The sequence below is a fragment of the Corapipo altera genome, unplaced genomic scaffold (genome assembly GCF_003945725.1).
Source record: "Corapipo altera isolate COAL_440 unplaced genomic scaffold, ASM394572v1 116, whole genome shotgun sequence".
NCBI classification, from domain to species: Eukaryota; Metazoa; Chordata; class Aves; order Passeriformes; family Pipridae; genus Corapipo; species Corapipo altera.
Genome location: NW_020884953.1, coordinates 1,773,520 through 1,795,499, shown reverse-complemented (window position 1 = coordinate 1,795,499; position 21,980 = coordinate 1,773,520). Strand labels below are relative to the sequence as shown.

Genomic DNA, 21,980 nt, shown 5'->3' with positions numbered 1-21,980 from the left:
AAAAGCAGTGTCTTACTTATGTTTTGAGATTTTAGTTTTGTCCTTCAATTTGAAGTGTTTGAAGAAAAATTTTTTTATTTCTTTGAGATCACTTCAGCCAGAGGATCAGGGTTCTGTCTTCACAGAATCACAGAAACACAGAATAGGTAAAGTTGAAGGGGACCACAGTGAGTCATCTGGTCCAACCTCCATGCTTAAGCTGGGCCATCCAGCACACTTGGCACAGGATTGTGTCCAGATGGTTCTGGAATATCTCCAGTGAGGGACACTCCACACCCTCTCTGGACAATCTGTACCAGTGCTCGGTCACTGCACAGTAGAAAAGTTCTTCCTCATGTTCAGGTGGAACTTCCTGGGCAAAACTTTCTGCCCATTCCTCTTGTCCCATTGCTAGACATCCCTGAGCAGAGCCTGGTCCATCCTCTGCCCCCTCCCTACAGACCCTGACAGACGTGGATGAGGTCCCCTCTCAGTCTCTCTTCTTGAGGCTGACCAGCTCCAGCCCCCTCAGCCTTTCCTCCTAAGAGAGATGCTCCAGTCCCTTCATCATCTTTGTCACCCTCCACTGGACCTGCTCCAGGAGCTCTATATTTCTCTTGTCCTGAGGAGCCCAGAGCTGGACACAACACTCCAGATGTGCCTCACCAGGGCTGAGCAGAAGGGCAGGATCGCCTCCCTGACCTGCTGACAATGCTCTCACTATTGCATCCATTTGCCATGGCCACAGGTCACACTGCTGGCTCATGGACAGCTTGTTGTCCACCAGGACCCCCAGGTCCTTCTCCAGGGAGCTACCCTCCAGCAGTCACTCCCAGCCTGTACTGGTACCTGGGGTTGTTCCTCCCCAGGTGCAGGACCCTGCATTTGCCTTTGTTGAACTTCAGACAATTCTCTGCCCATCTCTCCAGCCTTTCCAGGTTCTCCGTACTCAGTGCACTGGTGGTTGCCTGCTCTTCATAGCAATACTTGCTGTGCACTTCTTTCACTACCCTGAGGCTTCCTCTAAAAGCACTTTATCTCTGTGCTTGGAGGAGGTAAATATGTCTCATTCTCTGTGTCCAGCAGTGATGCCTGATTCCAATTTGCTGTCATATGGAAAGGAAAAGTATTTATTTAATGTTCTGGTGAAGCTAATATAAAACAGTGATTATTTTCCTTTGTGAGCAATGTAAGGATACATGATTTATACAAATGTTGCTCTCTACAGCAATGGGAGAAAGGAGCCTGTTTATATTAGATGGTGTCTCAATCAACAGAGAGCAGGTTTTTTCCTCCTTGCAGCTTTGGAAACTGTGGAATAATCCTGAGTGGTGCTTTCTTCTGGGACTTGAAACCGAAAGACAGGAAGCTGGAGTATAACGTAAACCTCTGGTGGTTTGCATGCCATAGTAATACTAGAGAAAGAGAAGAAATAGAACTAATTGATGGATAGGAAATGAATCTGAGTTAATAGACTAAATATTCCAAAATAATATTATTTTCAGTTCTTAAAAAGCATAAATTCGAATTGCTTTTTTTTGTTTGTTTTACTAAAGGAAAGGTGAACGCATTTTTTTATGAAAAGATTGCACATTCTTGTTTTTTCACGGTAACTTTTAGTGCCATAAAGGCATTAAAAGATGTAACTTAAGTGGAAGTAATGGTTATATTTGAGATTCGCAACTTGGAATAACTGTAATGATACTACTGTGAAAATGGAACCGCTCATTGGGAAAGTTTGAGTAGTTGGTTTTATTATAGTTTGGACTAGATGACCTTTAAAGGTCCCTTCCAACCCAAACAATTCTATAATTTCCTGAAAAACATCAGTAGTTATTTAGTTTAGATACAGGGAAATTTGCTGCAGTGATTTACAGTGGGGTGGAATCATTTACCTCAGCATCCAGAATATCCTGGCAATCCTAGAACGTGGACAGTCAACAACAGAGGACACCTACACTCCTTTTCCTTAGAGAGATCTGTTTGCAGAGGTTGGAGTTCTTTTGGCCATGAGAATTTTTCAGTTTCTTTCATAACTACAGAGTTCACACTTCACAAAGCTTTTTTCACAGTCTCGTGCTCATTCTAGAGAACACTACCTCCATCCTTTCCACTTGGATGATATTTTTCAAGCTTATTTTTTATCCCTTTTATCCCTTTTTATCCCTTTATTATTATAAGAGCTGGAACAGCAGTTTCCAAGTTTGTTTTCTTACCTACTGTTATTACCAGCAGTGGGAGAGAGCATCAGCAGTGGCCATCCCCAGTGACACACCAAGTCTTGAATTAATGCCTGTGTAGCCCCTGAATAACTTGACCACATGAAAACTGAGTTTAGTGAGTCTGAATATTTTCTGTACCCGGAGACTTTATGGTTTTAATGCTGTTGGTATAATTTCACTTCGTTTGGTCAGTATTGCCTGCCATAAATGTCAGGTGTGCAATAGGGTTTCTTTTGTTTCCTGGAGAGTAGAAGAATTACAGTTATAAAATGTTGATTTTGGAATTCAAATTGAAAGAAGGAAAAATAGGAAAAAGTCATGCCTGAAGCTTAAGTTGAAATGTAGTTATTGTTCATGAGTGCATTAAAGTCTTTTCCCTGTGTGACAGAAGATGGAAAAACAAGCCCTAATTTAACAAGCTGAGCTTAGATTATTTATAAAGAAGAGATTTTTTTTTTTAAAAAAGACTGATATAAACTCATCTCTTGCAAAATAGCAATATTAATTTCATTATTTGCTTGGAAATTTATTTTACTTAGTAATATATTTAATATAATTTTAAAAGAATCGTTCTGTTTCAATACATGCAAATTTTCACTCTAAGTAACAGAGCTTGGGAACATAGTGTATTTTCCTATTGACCTATTCCATTACACAGACTGACTCTGTAGTTTTCTAAAGGCTCTGTACATTTTCCTGATTTTTTTTCTGTATCTTTTGTATTTTTAGAAAGATCTTGTTTGTAATGTGAAGTATATCAGCTCAAGCAAGCAGGGGGTGTTGTGCTTTTACTGTTTTCACTCCCTAGGAGCGTGTACCTTCTGTTGTTGCATTTTTTTACTCTGATAGTACTGAATGTGTTGCTAAAAACATAACAATTATATTAAATGTTCAATTTAAAGAGATGTGAATAGTAAGACAATATCTTCTCTTCATCATATTGATCTGTAGGGCTCTTGGATAGTGGTGGTACAGTTAAAAATGTGCAGGTTGGGGTGTAGGGCTGTTGACTGGAGTTCGTAGGACTGACTCTCACAGAATTTCAGTCTGAAGGCAGCTGAGGAAAGGGCTGGAACATTCTGACATTAACTTTATATCAACTGCTTGTCACCTCTGATGTTAAAACCGTTGAGTATTGGACCTATAGACATGTTCTTTATGCCTTCGGTGGGAAGGAGTCCTTGTGTAACCTGCTAATTGCCAGAGGAGCTTTTGTGGTAATTCTTCTCCAGCTTCTAGGAACTGGCTGTAGACTCTCTGTATCCAGACCTCTCTCTCTGGGCTGCCTGAAATGTGGAAATCAAAAGCTGTTGCCACCTGCCAGAAGGAGAGGAGAAGCAGTTGGTTGTGCTGCAGGGACTCAGGAGTAAGGTTTTTATGAAGGGACAAATATATCCAATTGTGTCCTTGAAAACGAGTTCTCAGTAAATGCAGGAGACACAGGGGTATGAACTTGTGTTTTCCTATTCTCGTGATCTGTATGGACTGAAATCCACTGTATGTCAAGCATAAGATAAGAGCTCTTATCACTCTCCTTAACTACCTGAAAGGAGGTTGTAGCCATGTGGGCGTTGGTCTCTTCTCCCAAGTAACAAGCAATAAGACAAGAAATAATAGCCTTCAGTTTCTCCAGGGTAGGGTTAGATTGGGTATTAGGACATTTTTCTTCACAGAAAGGGTTGTCAGGCATTGGAACAGGCTGCCCAGAGAAGTGGTAGAATCACCATCCCTGGAGAGATTTAAAAGACCTGTGGATGTGGCACCTGGGGACATGGTTTAGTGGTGGATGTGGCAGTGCTGAATTAATGGTTGGACTTTATGATCTTAAAGGTGCTGTCCAACATAAATGATTCCATGATTCTCTAAAGCCTTAAAATGGGACATAGAGCTTCATCTTCTTGAGGTCACACATAATCATCTGGTGTGACATTAAATGTTCTTCAGTAAAAAATACTTAGATTTGAAACCAGATACCTAGTAAGAAGAAAATTAATTGTCTTTTCATGTGCAGATGGACATTTTCTGGTTTAGGCAGCTTGTGATGGTTCAGTCATGCTCTTTAACCCTTGTGCAGTGATCCTAAATCATTACCTATTAGAGTACTCTGATAGGCTCCTTAATGTAATTACCTCCCCAAGATGTGCTAATTGCATAAAGCACATCCCTGTGCTGACTTATGGAAACAAATTCTGTGTTTTTCCTCTGTGTGTGTCTTAGAATGAGAAGCTCAGGTGTTAGCATTAATAGCATATGAGATATTACATTGAAAGATTGAAATGTAAACCTGTATTTACTTCTTTTATTTAGTTGCCTATGAAAAAGTATCAGGATGCTCTGTTTGGAATGTATTTACAGGACTATATCCAAATTCAGAATATTCTCTGGTAATTATATAGTAGCATAGTTATCTGGAAAAGATGAAAAAATAGGACATTTTAATGCATATTTAATAACAAAACAGCCTTCCTGCCTCAGAAAAAAAATTCACCCAGGTGAACTATGATCTAATTTTCTTGTATAATGAAAACAAAATCATAGCTCCTGCAACATTATTCTTGGCTCCCAGCAGTTCCAAGGCATGCAAACATTACCACTCCAACTCTGTCCTGCAGTTTAACTGGAAGGATTATGTCACAACACAGTATGTTTGTTTTCCAACTTTTTGTCTGTTTGTCCATCAAGACAGTTTTGTAGAAGAAGTATCGGTGATTGTTGACTTTGGAGGTAGTGGAAGAAAAAATAATTATGGAAAAAAAAAGCAGCAGACAGTCCCATTGAAGTAACTGTGCTTCTGTCACAGGAGAATGAATACTCCTTTCAACAAATCTATAATTTGCAGAAGTTGCAAAAAGAAAATAGCCGTAAGGTGACTGTTAACATACTTCAGTTCATCCTGCCAAGAAAGTTAACTTCATAAAGTCATTAAACCCATGATTACATTTTAAAATATTATTCCCCAGCCATTTCTTCTTAGACTTTAAAATATAGTTACTGTATATACTACTTTCTTTGTAATGTGAAAAATTGTAAAATACACTTATTTTTCATAAACTCCTAATTATTAACAGAGCTATTTGCGCTCCTATAGTTAAAATCATTTCAACACTTCCGTTATTTAAACTTCACTTTTAGAGGTTCATAATTCGGCTGTAATAAAACATATATTCATACTCTGAGGTCTCAAATATTGTTTGCTGGTGCTAAGAAATTTAGCCTTTTTTTCTTTAAAAAGCTGAGTAATTTGGATTGTTTGCTGTTCTTCAATATCATCCCAAACAAAATATTTTGTAATGTGGGCTTAATAGTTTAAAAATTAAAAAAATTAGGGGAAGATAAGTGAGTATGTTGGAACTGCTGCTACCCCGGATTCTGTGACTGGCACTGAGTATCCCTTAGGCTTGGAGAAGGCACATGATGGGAAATTCTTGCCATGTCTCCCCCGTTGCCATATAGCAACCTCATCTGGGAAAAGTTATTGCAGCATTTATATCCCACCCCTCTTCTGGAGTCACGGGCAGTGCTGCTCACAGAGACTGCAGCGAAGGGTGAGACACCTCCTGACTTCAGGGCTACAGAGCTGAGAGCAGCTTTTCTGGAATGACAAATGCCTGGGTGCTCCGGGATGGATCGTTCCTTTGGTACGGCTTCCTGAAATCCCCCTTCATCCCGGAATGCGGTAATGACTCAAGGAGGCCTTCCACTCCGGAAATTCAGGAATCAGGGCTTATTGCATATTAATGGCAACTCTGGGACAGTCAAATAAGACAGTTTGTTATAATGCTAATTATAGCAAAGCACTCATGTTGTGGTTTGAGTGAGTCAATTATATGTGTGTTAAACTATAAATACATCTTCCCCCCAACCTCGGCTGCGTGGGACGTAATTTTTATTTAATTTCTTGGATACATATTTACCTGAGCATATCCTGGTTTCCCAGGTAAATATGTGTACTCATTATGGTCTGTTTGGATAAATAATCCATATTTTATAACTGTACAGGAAGTAATTATTTTCATATTTTACTTTCTTTAAGCCAAAGAAATTAAATGCTGTGTGTCCATTCCTTAAAATAAAATAGATGCAAAATTTGGGGCAATACGAGAACAAAGTTTTCATTGTTTTAGTAGAAACTGAGAATATTATTCCAGATTTTGATCTTTGTTTATCCCAGAATAACTCCATTAAAGTAAACAGCGTTATTCAGGATTTACTTAGATGCAAATGGGACGTGAATTTGGCCTCTGCTCCTTACTCTCCCTTCCTTCATCATGAGGCTCCTGTGAGCAGCTCACACACAATCTCTGCTATAAATGTCATTGTCACGTGTTTATCATTTGGAAAAATAATGTATTTCAGCTACAAAAATTAACATATCTGAATTTTATGGTAAGAAATTTAACACCTTAGAGAGTCACAGAATGGTTTGGGTTGGAAGGGACCAAGAGATCATCATTGTGGTCCTGTACATTTTAGGGAACTAGAGTAAACTTTCACATCCGATATTTCTGCCATTGTTTCATGTGATATTTGGAAAAGCTGTGTTGTGTTATCACCATGCTAAGGTCAGGTTTTCTAACACTTTTAAGCTCAGTGGGGCCAAAGTCAGCCCTGGCATAAATCCATTAACTGCAATAGATTTACACCAGAGAGGAATATTGGCTCGTACTTGGTAATTTTTTTTTTTTATCCAGCTCTTTGTATTTTATGTTAGAAATATAAGTAGCTTGCATGCCCTCAAACTAATCAGAATAAGAAACAGTTTTGCTTATGCCAAAAAAATAGAACTATCGTTTTTCACATTCTTACATTTTTCAAGTAAGATTGTATTACTGTGACTCCTGAATTCCTGAAATCTCTCTGGTCTTGGTGACTGCAAGGGCCAAGAGGGAGTTTCAAGGGGAAGCTCTGAACCTCTTCATGCAGTGTGTTTTGTGTTGTGAGTATGAGATACAGTTAACGTTTTGTGTGCGTGTGATTAGTGTGGAAAAAAATTAATGCAGTCCAGTATTATGATTTATGGACTGAATCTTTTGCCCACTGAACACTTGCCAAAATGAAAATCTTTCCCCCCCCCACCCCTTCTTCTTTGGATATTAGAAACAGCTACTGTTTTTGTTGATCTTTTTAGCTTCTGAATAGGCCTATTTCAAGTCATAGCAGCATGGGAGCCCAGATTAATAATATACTTATTCAGCCAGTGATACTGAGTGAAACCATTGCTAGTGTGAGCACGAAGGATAGGATTTCTTTAAATTATTTTCAGGTGCATTAATGCATTTCTAAGGAATAATATACAGATATTTGAACATAAATTAAATTGCTGTTTATTGATCATGTTGCAGGTGCGTATGAATTTTAATATCATGAATTTTTAAAGGTGTCTCTCCTTTTGATAACTTTTGTACTGTGCTTATGATCAGTTTTGCATTACAGAGTAAACAAGGATGAAAGGAAAAAAACCCTATGATTAAATCTTGCTTTTTGGACAATGTTTTTTAATTTTGAGGATAAAATATATTCCTTGCTGGGAAGCATCCTTTCCATCCCACCATATCTACAGCATCACGATTTACACTTAAACAGGTTGTCCAGAGAGGTGGTGGATGCCCCATACCTGGAAACATTCAAGGTTGAGACTGGACAGGGCTGATCTAGTTGAAGGTTTCCCTGCTCATTACAGGGGGAGTTGAACTAGAGGAACTTTAAAGACTCCTTCCAACTCAAACCATTGTATAGTTCCATGATCATTTTTGGAATGGGAGCAAATCCCATTAACTTCTTTTGTGCATTTGGGTTGAACCTCCTCAGCTCAGCAGTTTGATAAATATCATTGTACAAATTTCCAACCAAGGCTGCAAGGTTTCTGGCCCTGTGCTAGTTTTGATATGATCCACTGGTGTACAAAACAGCCTGATTTCCTGTGCCTACTGAAGGCTGATGGAATTAGTCCCTTAGAAAGAGATTTTTGCTCTTTCCAGCACAATTTGAAGTGTTTAGGGCCTTAAGAGGCAATGGAGTTGAGGACAGTCCATTGCTTCCCACTCCTTTGGCCACCTCTTACCAATTTTCATGGCATTCCTTGCTCAATCCCATCGTTATCACTTTCACAGCTGAAGGACCTGGTCTACTCAATAAGGTTTTTTAATTCCATCATTAATAGAGTTGTTTTTTCCTATCAATTCATTTTCTTTCTCCCGGATGAAATAAGAGCACGCCTAAAAAAGTTCTTCATGTGAGTCTGGTTTGTACTAATGCTAAGTGAAGTAAGGGTAGAATTTCTTTCAAAAAATACTTAGGTAAGCTGTTTAAAATTAATATTTGTTATTCTAAAAAATTGGGAGAGGGATCAGCCACCCTTCCACAGTTGCAGATAAAGTGCTATGGCAAGAATTTGGCATTTTTACATTGCCTGAGAGAATTATATGTTCATTTTCTGCGCTAAGGAAAGAAAAAAAAAAAAGGGCTGCAGTGCTTTTTAAAAGCAATCATTTTAAATATAAACAAAAAAGCTTTTGCTTGAGATTTGTCAAAAGTCTTTCAGGCTTTTCATGAAATTGTTTTTCACTTCTTGGCGAACAAGAACCGAGTGAGTGACACCTTTGAGAGTCCCAGCTTGTGTGTTAGTGCACAGACTGTATTTTGCTATTCAGGACCGCGCAAAATATTATCTGAATTTATTTAAAACGAACCCCAGTGAATAAAGTTTTGAACACTGAAAAAGTTATCCTAATTTATTCATTTATTTTAGTTGCAGCAAGCAGCTGAAGTTTCTCAGATGAGAGGAGCTCGAGTCATCTCTGCTGAAGATCTTCTGTTCTTAATGCGCAAAGATAAGGTACAGTAACAAGACAGAAGTTTTTATTTACATAATCAGCTGCTTATTTTGTTTTCACATTTTTGCTTAACCTGTGGAAAAGGAGTCCATCAGCATGGATAGCTTTATTTAAAAATATAGCTGCTCTGGAGTTGAATTTTATTGTGCACAGTGCAGTCATTCTATAATATTTTAATTAAGTCTTGTCTTTTCCTGTAACTTCAATTATCAATAGATTTTTTTTCACAAAGCTCTAGGGTGGGTAGTGCACCTTAGAGCTCAAAACAATTTCTTAATTAGGTAAAAATATTGATCCTGATCCTTTATATTCCTTTTATTAAAAATCAATAATTCTAATTTCCCCTTGGATATGCAGGGTGTAGATGTGACATTTGACAGTGTGACCATTAGAGTTTTGTCATTTAGACTGTAAATTATCTTTCTTTAATAATATTTTTTTCTGTACTATATCCCTCTAAAATCTCCAAATTTAGGGATGGTCTTGCTTTCTCTGAATAGTAACAGGTCAATTAAAAAAAACAGTTTTCTTTCCTCAAATTTCAAAATTCTTAGAACATTATTGTCAGCTATTTTTATCTACATTATTTATTCTTCCTATATCTCCTTTTTTTCCTTAGTTCCTCACTTTCCCTCACCCTTTTCTCTCCTCTTTGTTTTTCTTTCCTCATTTGATAGTTGAAACCTGATGACCAAAATGATTTCAAAACTAAAAACGACTAACACGTGAAAACCAATTGCAGTTTCTGTATCTGATATGAACCATAAGGCTGTACTGAAAAGAGCAGTTAATATGGATGTCAGAGTTCATGGAAATATACATTTCTAAGTTTGAATTTCCAAACTTGAGTAAAGATTTTGGAGTGCCCTGAAGAAGCCTTATCGCTGAATTTCTCCTTTCTGAAAGTCAAACCTATTTCTCTCTCACAGTAAAATACCAAGGAGTTCAAATAAACAATATTTAATGTTTAATTGCTATTTACCTTGAGGTACTTTCTATGTATGGATTTTCTGCAGAATCAAAAATTATGAACATTTTAACAATTATATTTACTGTGTAATGTATTTCACGTTACAGTTAGTTTAAATAAAAAATATATTACACTAATTAATGTAAATTTATTTTTTCTCTCAGAAGAAGCTTAGAAGGCTACTTAAATACATGTTTTTTCGAGACTACAAATCTAAAATTGTCAAAGGAATAGAAGAAGATGACCTCCTCGAAGGTAGAAAAAAGAAATTACTTAATTTGGGACAGGCTTGATGTTTTATAAATGTGCTGAACAGCTCAATGCAAAGTATTGCTAACTTGCTTAATAGTTAGAGACACACAACTAGTGTCTTTAGAGGAATTTGTTTGAAAATCTCTACTTTTGCATTTGAAATACTTCTAAAGTCGGCATCTACCACCTGCAATTGAATGAACATTTGTTGAATTATTGTCAAAAGGTTTTGGCATATTTAAAAAAACATCCCATAATCTGAAGTCATTGAATAGTAATATATGACCTGGGTCTTTTTTTTTTGCTGTGGTTTAACATTTTATACTTTGAATCTGTAACTTAAAGAATGGGAAACACTTCTGTTTCCCCATTGCATGAGCAAGTCACTGATTTTATAACCAATGCATTTAAAGGAAAAGGTCTTTGAATTAAAAATATATTAATTTATGCCATATAATTTGCTGGTATAAGGTTTTGTTGATTTATATTGACATTAGATTTAACATTTCCTTTATAAAAAGTCAAGTTAAAACTTATCATAGCAAATCTAAACCTTTCCATACTGTTACAACATCTAACAATGTCCATACACAACTTTTTGTATTTAACTTATTTCCTTTCTCAGAGCCTTTTGTTATTTTTTCCCTTACAATGAATTCCTTGTATTTGGTTCCTCTGAGCATCCGCACTGATGTTAGGTAAACATTGTACTTCTTGCTTTGACTTAATCAAACTGTGGATAAATTTTTATCAACTCATTTGAGATTTAATTTGCCTGTGGCATTTTATTTTCACCACACATGAAAAGGTATCATTTCGTGCAAGTAACGTGGCAGTATCACTTCTTACCTGACAGCTTTGGGTTTTAATACTTAAGCTTGTGGTACTACTTAAAATGAATAAACAATTTTCCTAAATTGTTTAGATGCTCATGAAATGCTTCCTAAACACAGTTCATCCTGAAATTAAAGTTGCATTTTCTGTGGGGCTTTGGTAATTGAAGCCATTAATTTTGTTTTGTGAATTTAACTGTTGTAGCTGTTGTAGCTGCTCTTCTGTTTAGAACAGAGATCACAGAGATCACCCTGCCAGGGTTCTCCAGGTTTTACTGCAGAGCAGGGGTCCATCACCTTTGGAACTGCATCCTAGTGTGTGTTAGGGTTTGCTTTAAGCTGTAGGTAATGAGGATGATCTGCATGTGTTGAGGGAAGAGCATTTCCTCCATATATTCTGCTCTATGAGTGAGGTTCTTTTGTGCCACCAAAGAGAGGTAGTTTCTTTTATATCTGTATCCACTGTGCATTCTTTGGTGAGAAGTAATGATATAGGAGCAGTAAGTTTCTCTAGATCATGAAAAAGCTAGGTTATAGCAGAAAACACTAAAGGTAATTTTTTACCATCACTGCAGAGTAGTGACCTTGGTCAGGTAGCACAGCTCGTTTGAGGGGACAGTAAGAACAGGCCCTTTTTTGCATTGTGCTGATTCTAAAACATCAGTTGATGTTTGGAGAAGCCAAATAAGTTTGTTATTCTTTTCTTGTCTTCGTGAAGACAAATTCAACAGTAATAACACCAACAAAAGGCAGAAGCTTGCTCAAGACTTTCTCAACTCCATTGACCAGACTGGAGAGCTCTTAGCCATTTTTGAAGATGATGAGATTGATGATGTCAAGCAAGAGCGAATGGAGGTAATTCTTTTCTTTCACTGGTACTCTTCTCCAGCAGAGAAAACTGTGAAATATTTCATACATCATGCTGGTCTGATGCTTTTTTCACACTGCATATTAAATCATTGGTACATGTTTTTTTCCTTTTACCCAGATGGTCTAAAGGAATCCTATTTCCATATTTTTCCTATTCCTTCTAATGTTTCCTGATATCTAAGCACACATGCTGAGAAGGAAGATTACAAAAGGGTAGTTATGGATCTTTATGTCTACCATGTACTTGTATTTCCTTTCTGTAGAAAGCAGATTCTGTTTATAAGCATTTCACACACATTTTTCACAGTCATTTTTTTCTTTTGCATTATTCCTCTCATTAGAAAATTCTTCAATAGCATCTGAGGACTCTTTTCATATAACACAGCTGAAACTAAAATATTCTGTGCAAACATGCTTCAGTATAAGCTCTACTCTCTGACCTTCTTTCAAGTCCCATTTTCTGATCTATGTAGTTATGAAAAGTTTTGTCTACATTACAGAATGCAGCCCCACGCCACTCTCATAAAGCTCAGTGGAATCAAGAAGCAGCATAGCTGTGGTAGCACGAAAGTCTGTGGTTTTGGCTAAATTTTCTGTAAATGGACAAGACTACCCTGTCTTTTTGATAGTTTTGTCCATCACCCCAGTTCATGTTTAATTACTCAATTCCTCCTTGTGTCTTCTGTGGGCAACTAGATGTCAAGGGCAAAACTGTGCTGGGAGCACACTCACAGTTCCAGATTAACATTTAAGCCAATTTCCATCCATTTTTAGGCAGCAATATAGAATACATGACTGTTGGAAATTCATTATTTGTAGAGTTCCTTTAATACCCTTTCAGTGGGTGCATTGGTTGATTTTCTTCTCTGTGCTGAGGTGGCTCATGTGTTTGGGAGTATTTATGTGTTTAATTTTGACTACTAGGGCCTCATTTCTCTTTCAGGATTTCATGGAAAATTCTAGAAAATAATGAAGTTCTTATCCTGTTCAAGTTGTAATTCTACATTTTTTCTTCTTAATGGGGCCTCTTTTCAGAACTTCGACATTCCCAATCTTGTTTCCTCTTCTTTCTCCCCTCTGATGGGAAGAAATCAAAACCTAGTGAAGAACCCCTTCTCTATAAAAATTTGGCAAGGAATGAGTCCCATTTTCCCCCAGCTGAGAATTAGTGTCATCAAACAGTTGTTCCCAACCACTGTTTGTGTTCTGGAAACCGATGGTTTCTTTTCTTTAATTTCTTACTTATTTATTTAAGCAAAATGTTATGTTTTACATAAAGGCAAAAGGTAGGCAGCATTCTTCTGAATGAATGGGTTATGTGCTTGGCTTTAGATTCTCTTCTATCATTCTGGTATAATAGTTTTCTGGTCTAAAAAACTACACAGTTTGATAAAAGTATGAAGTTCCTTGTTCTAGGCAAGGGCAAATCTGATTCTATGTTTGTCTGTCAAGGAATGTGTGTCTGTAATTAGATATTTGTCTTTCATCTGACTACATGTTTTGTTTGTTATCACTAGACTGTAATTCATTAACTGTAGTGTGTGTGTATATATATATATACACACACATATATATATAAAAAGTAATTCTTCTCACTATTGCTTGACTTTATTACATATTGTGAAGTGTCGATGTTTCCGTGTTAAAAAAAAGAAGAAAAAAACAAAAGAAAAATCAAAGTCTTATTTTATAATAGATTTATGAAGACAGTACTATGTATTTTCTTTCTTATTAGTCTCTAAAACTAATGACAAAACATGAAAGACTGTTTGAAACATGCTACTCAAAATGTTTAATGTATTTTTGGCTTTGTTTCATTTGGGATTTTGTTGTTACTTTGAGGTGGGTGGAAAGGAATTAAAGATAGTAGGAAATGTGATCCATTCCTAAAGGAAGAGTTGTTAGTGGATGGGCTAATCTCCTGAATCCCATTTGCTTTGTGCAGTAGATTGTTTAATCCATGCTAAGTTTTGAAGGAAGTCCAGTGGACACTTTAACAGTGTTCTTTGAGGAATTAGTGTACTTAAATCATGAACTGCAATCTAAAGGCAGTGTTCCTTTTAGGTACCAATTACCTCAGAAATGTGTGGTTATCTTGGTTTGGACAACTGTAAATTATTTCAGTTCCACTTTGCCTTTGGCCAAAATCATGCTAAGTTGTCCAGAGCAGATGATAAACATGTATTTCTGATGTCATTATGGGCTAAACAGGATATGATTGTTTAGCAGTATGGTTTCAGTTATGATACAAAATGCAAATATTGTTTATGCTAATTTCTTTTAAAACATTTCATAAAATTAGAGCTAAGCCTTCATGTGATTGCTTGCAGTGCTGTGAGGTCTATTCCATATTTGTACCATGGAGGAGTAGGCAAAGCTTTGCTGAAAACATTACTAAAGGAGAACAAACAATTCTATACTTCTTTGACTAAAACACACCCACCAATGCTGTCAGATTAGTAAGAAAGGGCACTCTTCTAGGATTGTATATAGCACTTACTGGTGTATCCTGTGATTTTAAATTGAAGCAAAGGGACTATCTCTGAAACAGTAATACCAACAATGTGCAAAGGAACATGGACTACTTGTAAAATACAGGACAGAATTTAAGAACAAAATTCATGTTACTTGTTATAACACGTGATTATTTTATCAATACATTAAAATTAGATTACTTAACATAAAAATAATATTATTAAATGGTGGCAAACCAACCGAGTGTATTGGCAAAATCAAAACAAAATAAAAACTGGAATAGCACCTCTGTCTCACCCCATAACAGTTACTGTTTTGCCCTCCTGAGGTAGCAGTAAAGCACTAGTGAAACACTCGTCCGAGTTAGGAACAGTTCTAGATGGAATAAACAATTCTCAGTCATAGCTGTAATTGAACTGTGCACATGAAGGAGAGATGGATCATAGAAATTGTCTTTATAATGGGTGACAGTCTCTTGAGCTACATGAATGGCAATGTACCCACATTCTTCTTCCTCTGTACAGGTTGGGCTGTGGAATAGCCAGAGCTGATGGTGGTCGGGAATTCCCTTCCTTTACCTGCTGTGTAACAGAATCCACAATAAACAAAACCTTGCAAGTGGATTGCAATGTGGCTTTCCTCTGTCTCTGAAAAATCATTTAGAGAGGAGAGTTATATTCCTCTGGGATATGGCTGAATGGGTGTGGGAAGAAGGAACATGTTCATTTAAAATCTTTGAACTTTTCCTTATTTGCAGTTCGGATAGAGATACAATTTTGAGTGTCCTTATGTTGCTCCTCTGAACCTCTTGACTTCCTGTCCATAATTAAACCAATTGCAGGTTTGGCTGTTATTTTGTGAATTGTAACTCTAGTTCTCCTATTTTTTTTCTGTTAGAACCATTATCAGATTCTGCATTTCAGGTCGCTAAAATCACAAGTGTAGCTGCTTTAAAACTTCGGTTAACATAATTGCAAAGCTGAATTCCCAGTAATACTGTAAAGACCCATTTTTTTATCGTTTATTTTATAGCTCCAATACCTCCCCCAGGAAGAAAAAGTCTTGCCATCAGAAATCTGGACTGACACAAAGGAATGCATAGAGCATCACGCTGTGAATGCTCTGTTTCACTTTTGTTCCCATAGGATTAGGAGAAACACCATTCATCTGTCACTCTGACTGCTAGTTTAGGGATATATTTCCAACACTCATATGTTAAATGGCAATAATTCAGTTGCAGTAGCTACCATAATGCTTTTATAGTACATTGCAAGTATGAATAAACAGTGGAGGGAAAATAACTTCCCTACAAGAATAGACTACCTTGAAAGCCAGCTGGAAGCCAGCAAAATAGTAAAACTAAGTTATCCCTACTTTGTGGTTCTTTTGTGAGGTGTTGGAACTAGATGATCTTTTAAGGTCCTTTCCATCCCAAACTATTCTGTGATTCTATGATTCTATGATTTGTGTATTGTCCTATGAATTACATTAGATACTTAAAAAATGCAGATACATATTTTTATTCTAGGAAGTTCATTGTGGACGTGATTTTTCCAGTGTTGCTCACATATCTTCACTTGGTGGTAAATCTGTGCAAAGCTCACAGCAAGGCAATAAGCTCTGTGCAAAAAACAGTAGATTGCACTACAGTGTAGGTGTGTTTGGAATATATAGGTTTTTACATGATTTTTAATTACTCCCATTTAATTTTGTCTTTCTTCAGACACAGTTAATTTGTGTCCAGACAAGACACCTAAACACACCTGACTGCACTTTGGGATACAAGGAATTGTGCTCTGGAAAGTTCACTCTGGTTTAGTCATAGAAATAAGGTGAAAGTAATAGTAAATTAGGCAGTGACCAGGAATAGACCTTCCTGCTGGAGTATCATCATCTGTTTTTGACTGATCACGCTTTGACTTGTGCCAGGTTATGTTGTCCCAAACAATGTGCACCTCTGGGCCCTCAACACAGGAAAGACATGGACTTGTTGGAGCAGTTCCAGAGGAGGCCACGAAGATGGAGGCTGGAGCACCTCTACTATGAAGACAGGTTGAGAAAATTGGGGGTGTTCAGCCTGGAGAAGAGAAAGATCCAGGGAGATCTTAGAGCACTTTCTAGTGCCTAAGGGGTCTCCAGGAGAGCTGGAGAGGGACTTTGGACAAGGTCCTGTAGTGATGGGACAAGGGGAACAGCTTCAAACTGATGGAGGGTCAATTTAGATTAGCTGTAAAGATGAAGTTTTTTACAATGAAGGTGGTGAGGCACTGGCACAGGTTTTCCAGAGGGGTGATGGATGCCCCACCTCTGGAAACATTCAAGGTAAGGTTTGACAGGACCTCGATCAACCTGATGTAGTTGTAGATGTTCCTGCTAATTGCAGGGAGGATGGACCAGATGGCCTTTAAAGGTCCCTTCCAACCCAAAATATTCTGATTCCACGAACTCCTGGGATCCAGCAGAGCCAGGAGCTCTCTCCACCACTCAGTTTGGATGTGACCACTCTCTTTGGGATTCTTGGAGAGCATTAGCATGGACACAGGTTGCTCTGTGGTGACTGCCCTCAGGCTGAGGTCATGGACCTCGGGTCTTTTAATTGGGAGAGTGAAAATTTGAGGGCATAATTCAGAAATAAACAGCTGTGAGCTCTTCTCTTCAGGGTGGATCTGAAAGATGGTGTTGAAGTACTCAGATTCATTGTACTAATTTGGAAAAAATGTACAAAGAAAATAAGCAGGAAATTATTTAGAAAGAGCTCTGAGGCCTTTCATTACTACTATGCTCATTTCACTGGCAAAAATTATGCCAGTGTAAGTGCTGTGTGGGGTCATTACTCTTTAGGGAGTATCTGTTCCTGCAGGGTGTATCAATAACAAACTGGAATTTGATTTAAAAGCCCATATGGGAAGTACAGACAACACACACTTAATAGGAAATGCGTGCTGGAAGATAAACTAAGATATTTTCTTTTACTAAGCATTGATTCTCAGAGCACATCTTTTTTGCTATCTAATTTTGATGCTAAACTTATTTTTCTTCTCAAAGAATTATTTTTTTACTTCCTTGCTGATTTAAGATTCTTGTCAACAAAATCTATATTTTGGGATGGAATCTTTGCATTTCGTTCAGCGATGTCTTCTGTTGTCTCACAATATGGTGCCCTAAGCTAATAATTTATTAATTTTTAGAATCACAGTTTATAAGTCCTAAACCTTTTTTGATTTTAACAGCTACACCCTATGAAAGAATGTATCTTGGGGTGAGATTTGACTGCAGATGAAAATGTTAAAATTTGGTTTGTCTTTTTGCATGAGCAGAAATCTGCCACTGTCACTACTGGAGACCCCAACAGTATAAATAGTGGAGTTTGGAGATTTATTCAGCTGATTAGGTGTTTGTATCTTCTTTACAGTGAGCTACACAGTTCTGTGCCCTCCCCTGGATGCATTTATCTTGCAGGGAATTCCTCTGTGTTGTTGGTGACCATTCTGCTTCTGTCCTGGCCCTATGTGTGCAGTGGAGGCTGAAAGACTCAGATAAAAAGTATTAGAAGTAGAAGAGGCTTGAGTTTTGAGGAACTAATAAAGGGATGGAGTATATATGCCTACAGGTACGTGAGGTTGCTCAGATTCACTTGAGAATAGGAGTGTAATCCCTGGAGTTTTTTGTGCTGTCTTCAAAATACACTCTCACAAATCTGTCATGTTTGTCTTGTGCTGCTCCACATACAGGATCGCAGCGTTCTAGTGTTACGTCATTTACACCAATTGCTCAAATTTCTTTAAACTTATAGAGGACAGGTTTAGATTAAGTATTAGGGAGAAATTCTTTACTGTGAGGGTGATGAGGCACTGGCACAGGTTACCCAGAGGAGCTGTCTCTGCCCCATCCCTGGAGGTGTTTAAGGTCAGGTTGGATGGGGCTTTGAGCAACCTGATCTAGTGGAAGGTGTTCCTGCCTATGGCAGGGGGTTGGATGGAAATGATCTTCAATGTCCCTTCCAACCCTAACCATTCTAAGATTCTTAGTTATGGCCTTAAATTTTAAAACATTAAGTTTTTTCAAACAAAGAAAATAGAAAGTAATGTTCCTTATTCTTTGCCAGATATTGTCCAGTATAGGCAAAGTGGTAGGACACAGAAGGACAAGCCATACCATTAAAACTTTATGTCTTATACAATATTTATGGATTAAATAATTGCAGCCCTAAATGTAAATCAATATCATACTCACCCAAGAGTCCTGTCAAGATAGGAGATTGTCTCGGATTTGGAAAGGGATTTATAGTGGCTAGGTAAGGTACTCAAAGAGGAGTGGGAAAGTTCCTCCTCAAGGACACTACACTCTTGGGACACTGATTAAAAAAACCCAAGATCTCATTTTCCCAGCCCCTTAAGCTGCTCTGAGAGCTCAGTGCATCACTACAAGTCGGGCTGAATTTCACTTAACTGTACCTGCCTAAAACATCTCAGTAACTTAGACTGTCTTCTGTACTCAGAAATGAGAGAGAAACAATCCAGGGAGAAGTTAATTTCCTGGATGAGAGGGAAAATACCTTTTCTTTGCTTTTTTTTTTTTTTTTTCATTCCCAGAAACATCTAAGTTACATTTAAGTGTAGTTCATCAGATGTTAGGAAAAGTACTTCTGGTGCCTTGGGGGTGATTCTCTTTGGAGACTCAGGTTCTGTGTATGCACTGGGACTTTGGCGATACAATAAAAAATCGTAATGATGATCTACAATAGACTTTAAGGTCACATCAGCTCCCTATTTACTATTTAATGCTTTTGATATACATAGATGCCAAGATTAAAAAGAATGTAGATGAAACATCAATCAAGACAAAAACCTTTATTCTCTAGGCCATGTTTTCTTTTTTTTTTTTCAATATTGCAAAATGGAAGTTGTGAATGCAAATATAGAAGGAATTAATTTCACTGCATCAGTCCATTCAGTGTTTCCAGATGAGTGCAAAGAGAGCACAGCAAGTAGCGTCTCAACTCTAAATTTGCTGTCTGGGCATCAAAGTATTTGTAAGCATTATTGGGTATAAAAATAAGCCTGCTGGTATTAATGGTTTCTCTGATTACACATTGCTTGGGAATGTTTGGGATAGTGGGAAAACACTGTTTCTCTTGGGTAATGGTTGAATTGGTTAAAACTAAGCAGAAAATAAACAGAAACAGTTTTTCCTTATTATCTATATGCCTGTAAATGTTGTGTCATTCTTGTTGGAATGGGAAAAAGCTCCTGAGTGGAAAAAATTTCTTGTTACAGCCAGCATCCATAGACTTTTTTCACTGCTACAAATTTTAGATTATTGGGGTTTTTTCTCGCGTTGGGGTTGCTTGCTATGGTTACATAAAGTGACCTATTTGTTTGGGTCTTCAGTCCTGTTAAAATATTGGGTTTTTTAGAGCATTTCAGTGAATGTTGCTCATAGTTCAAGTTTAGGCAGTTTTGCTGGGAGGGCAAGGTGTTGTTTGCTTTTCTGTCTTTTAGTTCTTTGAGTATTTTTTTGCCACTGTTTACTTTCTCTGAGGAAGAGGAAGATTCCGGGCTGTTGTATTTTGTATTTTTGACACCCAAACAACTGTGTTTTAACTTAATTTTTGGAAGGAAACTTTATATACATACATTATTTATATCTCTGATTAAATGTAGACACACATACATATAAACAGTATTTCCATGGAGAATTTGATTAGGAGCCAAATATAAGACTAACAAAACATTCTCCTTCCAAGTGTATTTAATACTGTGTTTATTTGTGATCCTGTGTGTAACGTTTGTTGCTTATGTATAATAATCACCATGTATTGGTACTCAAAATACAGTTATTGTTTATGTCAACTTTGAAGAATTGGGAACAAGGATCAATGGTAAAGTCTGACAAAGATCCATTGGTAGAAGGTTATTTTAATTGCTGTCATCCTTTAAAGTAATTAAACAAATTGGTGCTGATAAAGATTTGCCTTTCTGAGGTTGTGTAGAGATGCAATAATGCAAATTTTGTACAAGACAGGATGTAATTCTGAAGCTTTGAGGGGGAAGTTATTTTTTCAGGTCTTTGAACCTTTATGTAGCAAATCTCTAATCTTTGAAACTCCATTAAGCCTAATAGTTAAGTCTTTACTGACTGAAGAAGAAATGACAACTGTTTATTTCTTAGGGTAAGATGTTAACCAGGTCTACACTGAGAACAGTTCTATAATCTCAAACTTTTCAGAAAGAATTCATCACTTGAATAAAACCATTTTCAAGACTGTTTTGCACAGGATTCACAAAGCTCAAAAGGAAAATCCATGGAGTTGTACAAGGAATGAATGAATTACCCTTGACATTCCCTGTTCTCATGTCTTGCAAGGAAGAGATTTTCTATCTTCACTATTGTTAAGAACAAGACTGAAACCTCAGCACAGAGACCCTTTTTTGGCATAAATCTTCACAACCATCCCATTCTCTCCCACCTGTGAAGCTCCATGAGGCAGGAGCACCTTGAGTCATCAACCACTGTTTGACGGAGTTCCAGTGTGCTGTCCTGGATTTCTCTTTCCTTCCATTTAAGGATTCATATCACAAAAAGTTTTGTGTGGAAGAAAATACTATCTTGTAACAAATTCAGACAATAGAGGAAGGTACCCTATGGCATGAAATAGAAGGGGATTTGATGGAGTTCTGCTTCAACTGCTGCAGAAAAGAGGGGTCTGAGATGTAACAGGCAAGGTCATGGATTTAACAGATAGGTGAGAACAGTCACAAACCAATATTAAGGAAAGGTTTTTTTCCTGCTTCATTCATAGGAGGCTCATGCATGCCCTCAACCTAAGGCAGTGTCAAGCTCATTTTTCTGTAGTTTCATTTATCTGCTATTTCTAGACGTGAAAGGTGTAGAAGAGAAGCCCCATTTTCCTCTCCTTACTCTCGATATCCACTGAGGGAACAACACTGCCCTTCTCAATATTAGCCTCCAGCTGTGAACTACACCCTAGTTTGAGTCAGACCCATGGGTTAGCCTTGCAAATACCTTCTACAAAATCACTAAGAATCCCTTTCTTTCACATTGGCATTTACCCTCTAATAGCAGACTGAGCAAGCTGTGTGTCATCAAAGCCTCTCCATCCAGTCTGCAGCATACAGACAATAGAGAGGAGCACTGGAAGTAGTTTTCAGGCTGCATTCCAGCTAAATATAGCCAAAATGAGCTCAGATCTATTGAATTGTACAATTTAATGGGGAAAAAAGTCTATTGAAGATTATTGAATACAAAGACGTTTCATTTGGTTAAAGAAGTGCTCCAGCCACAGATCACTGGGTGCTGCATATTCAGGAAAATAATTACTGTAAGCTTATCTTGAAATTACACTAATCATCACCCCTTACTGTTGGAACCTGGGCTAATTGGAGATTTGTTCTGTCCCTCATTGTTTATATTTGATCTTTGCTTTTCTCCTTTTGTTCTTGGTTTGGCATTTTGTTTTTCCCTTTTTCCTTCTGGCCACAGGACTAGCCAGACTGGTGCAGTTTTTCTGCTCAGAAGTAAAGAA

The 21,980-nt window shown here is 37.4% G+C and overlaps 1 protein-coding gene across 8 annotated transcripts in view; it reads left to right on the top strand.

The window, feature by feature from the left end:
- SUPT3H (SPT3 homolog, SAGA and STAGA complex component) overlaps positions 1-21,980 on the top strand; it is a 283,689-nt gene that overhangs the window by 166,879 nt on the left and 94,830 nt on the right. For all 8 annotated transcript variants that reach the window (XR_003530912.1, XM_027663412.1, XM_027663414.1 and 5 more), the window contains exons 4-6: positions 8,950-9,036; positions 10,169-10,259; positions 11,808-11,944. Coding sequence is in view for 7 of the 8 variants with exons in the window: in XM_027663412.1 (XP_027519213.1) it covers positions 8,950-9,036; positions 10,169-10,259; positions 11,808-11,944 (315 nt within the window). In the remaining variant the exon portion in view is untranslated. The remainder of the gene's footprint in view (positions 1-8,949; positions 9,037-10,168; positions 10,260-11,807; positions 11,945-21,980) is intronic.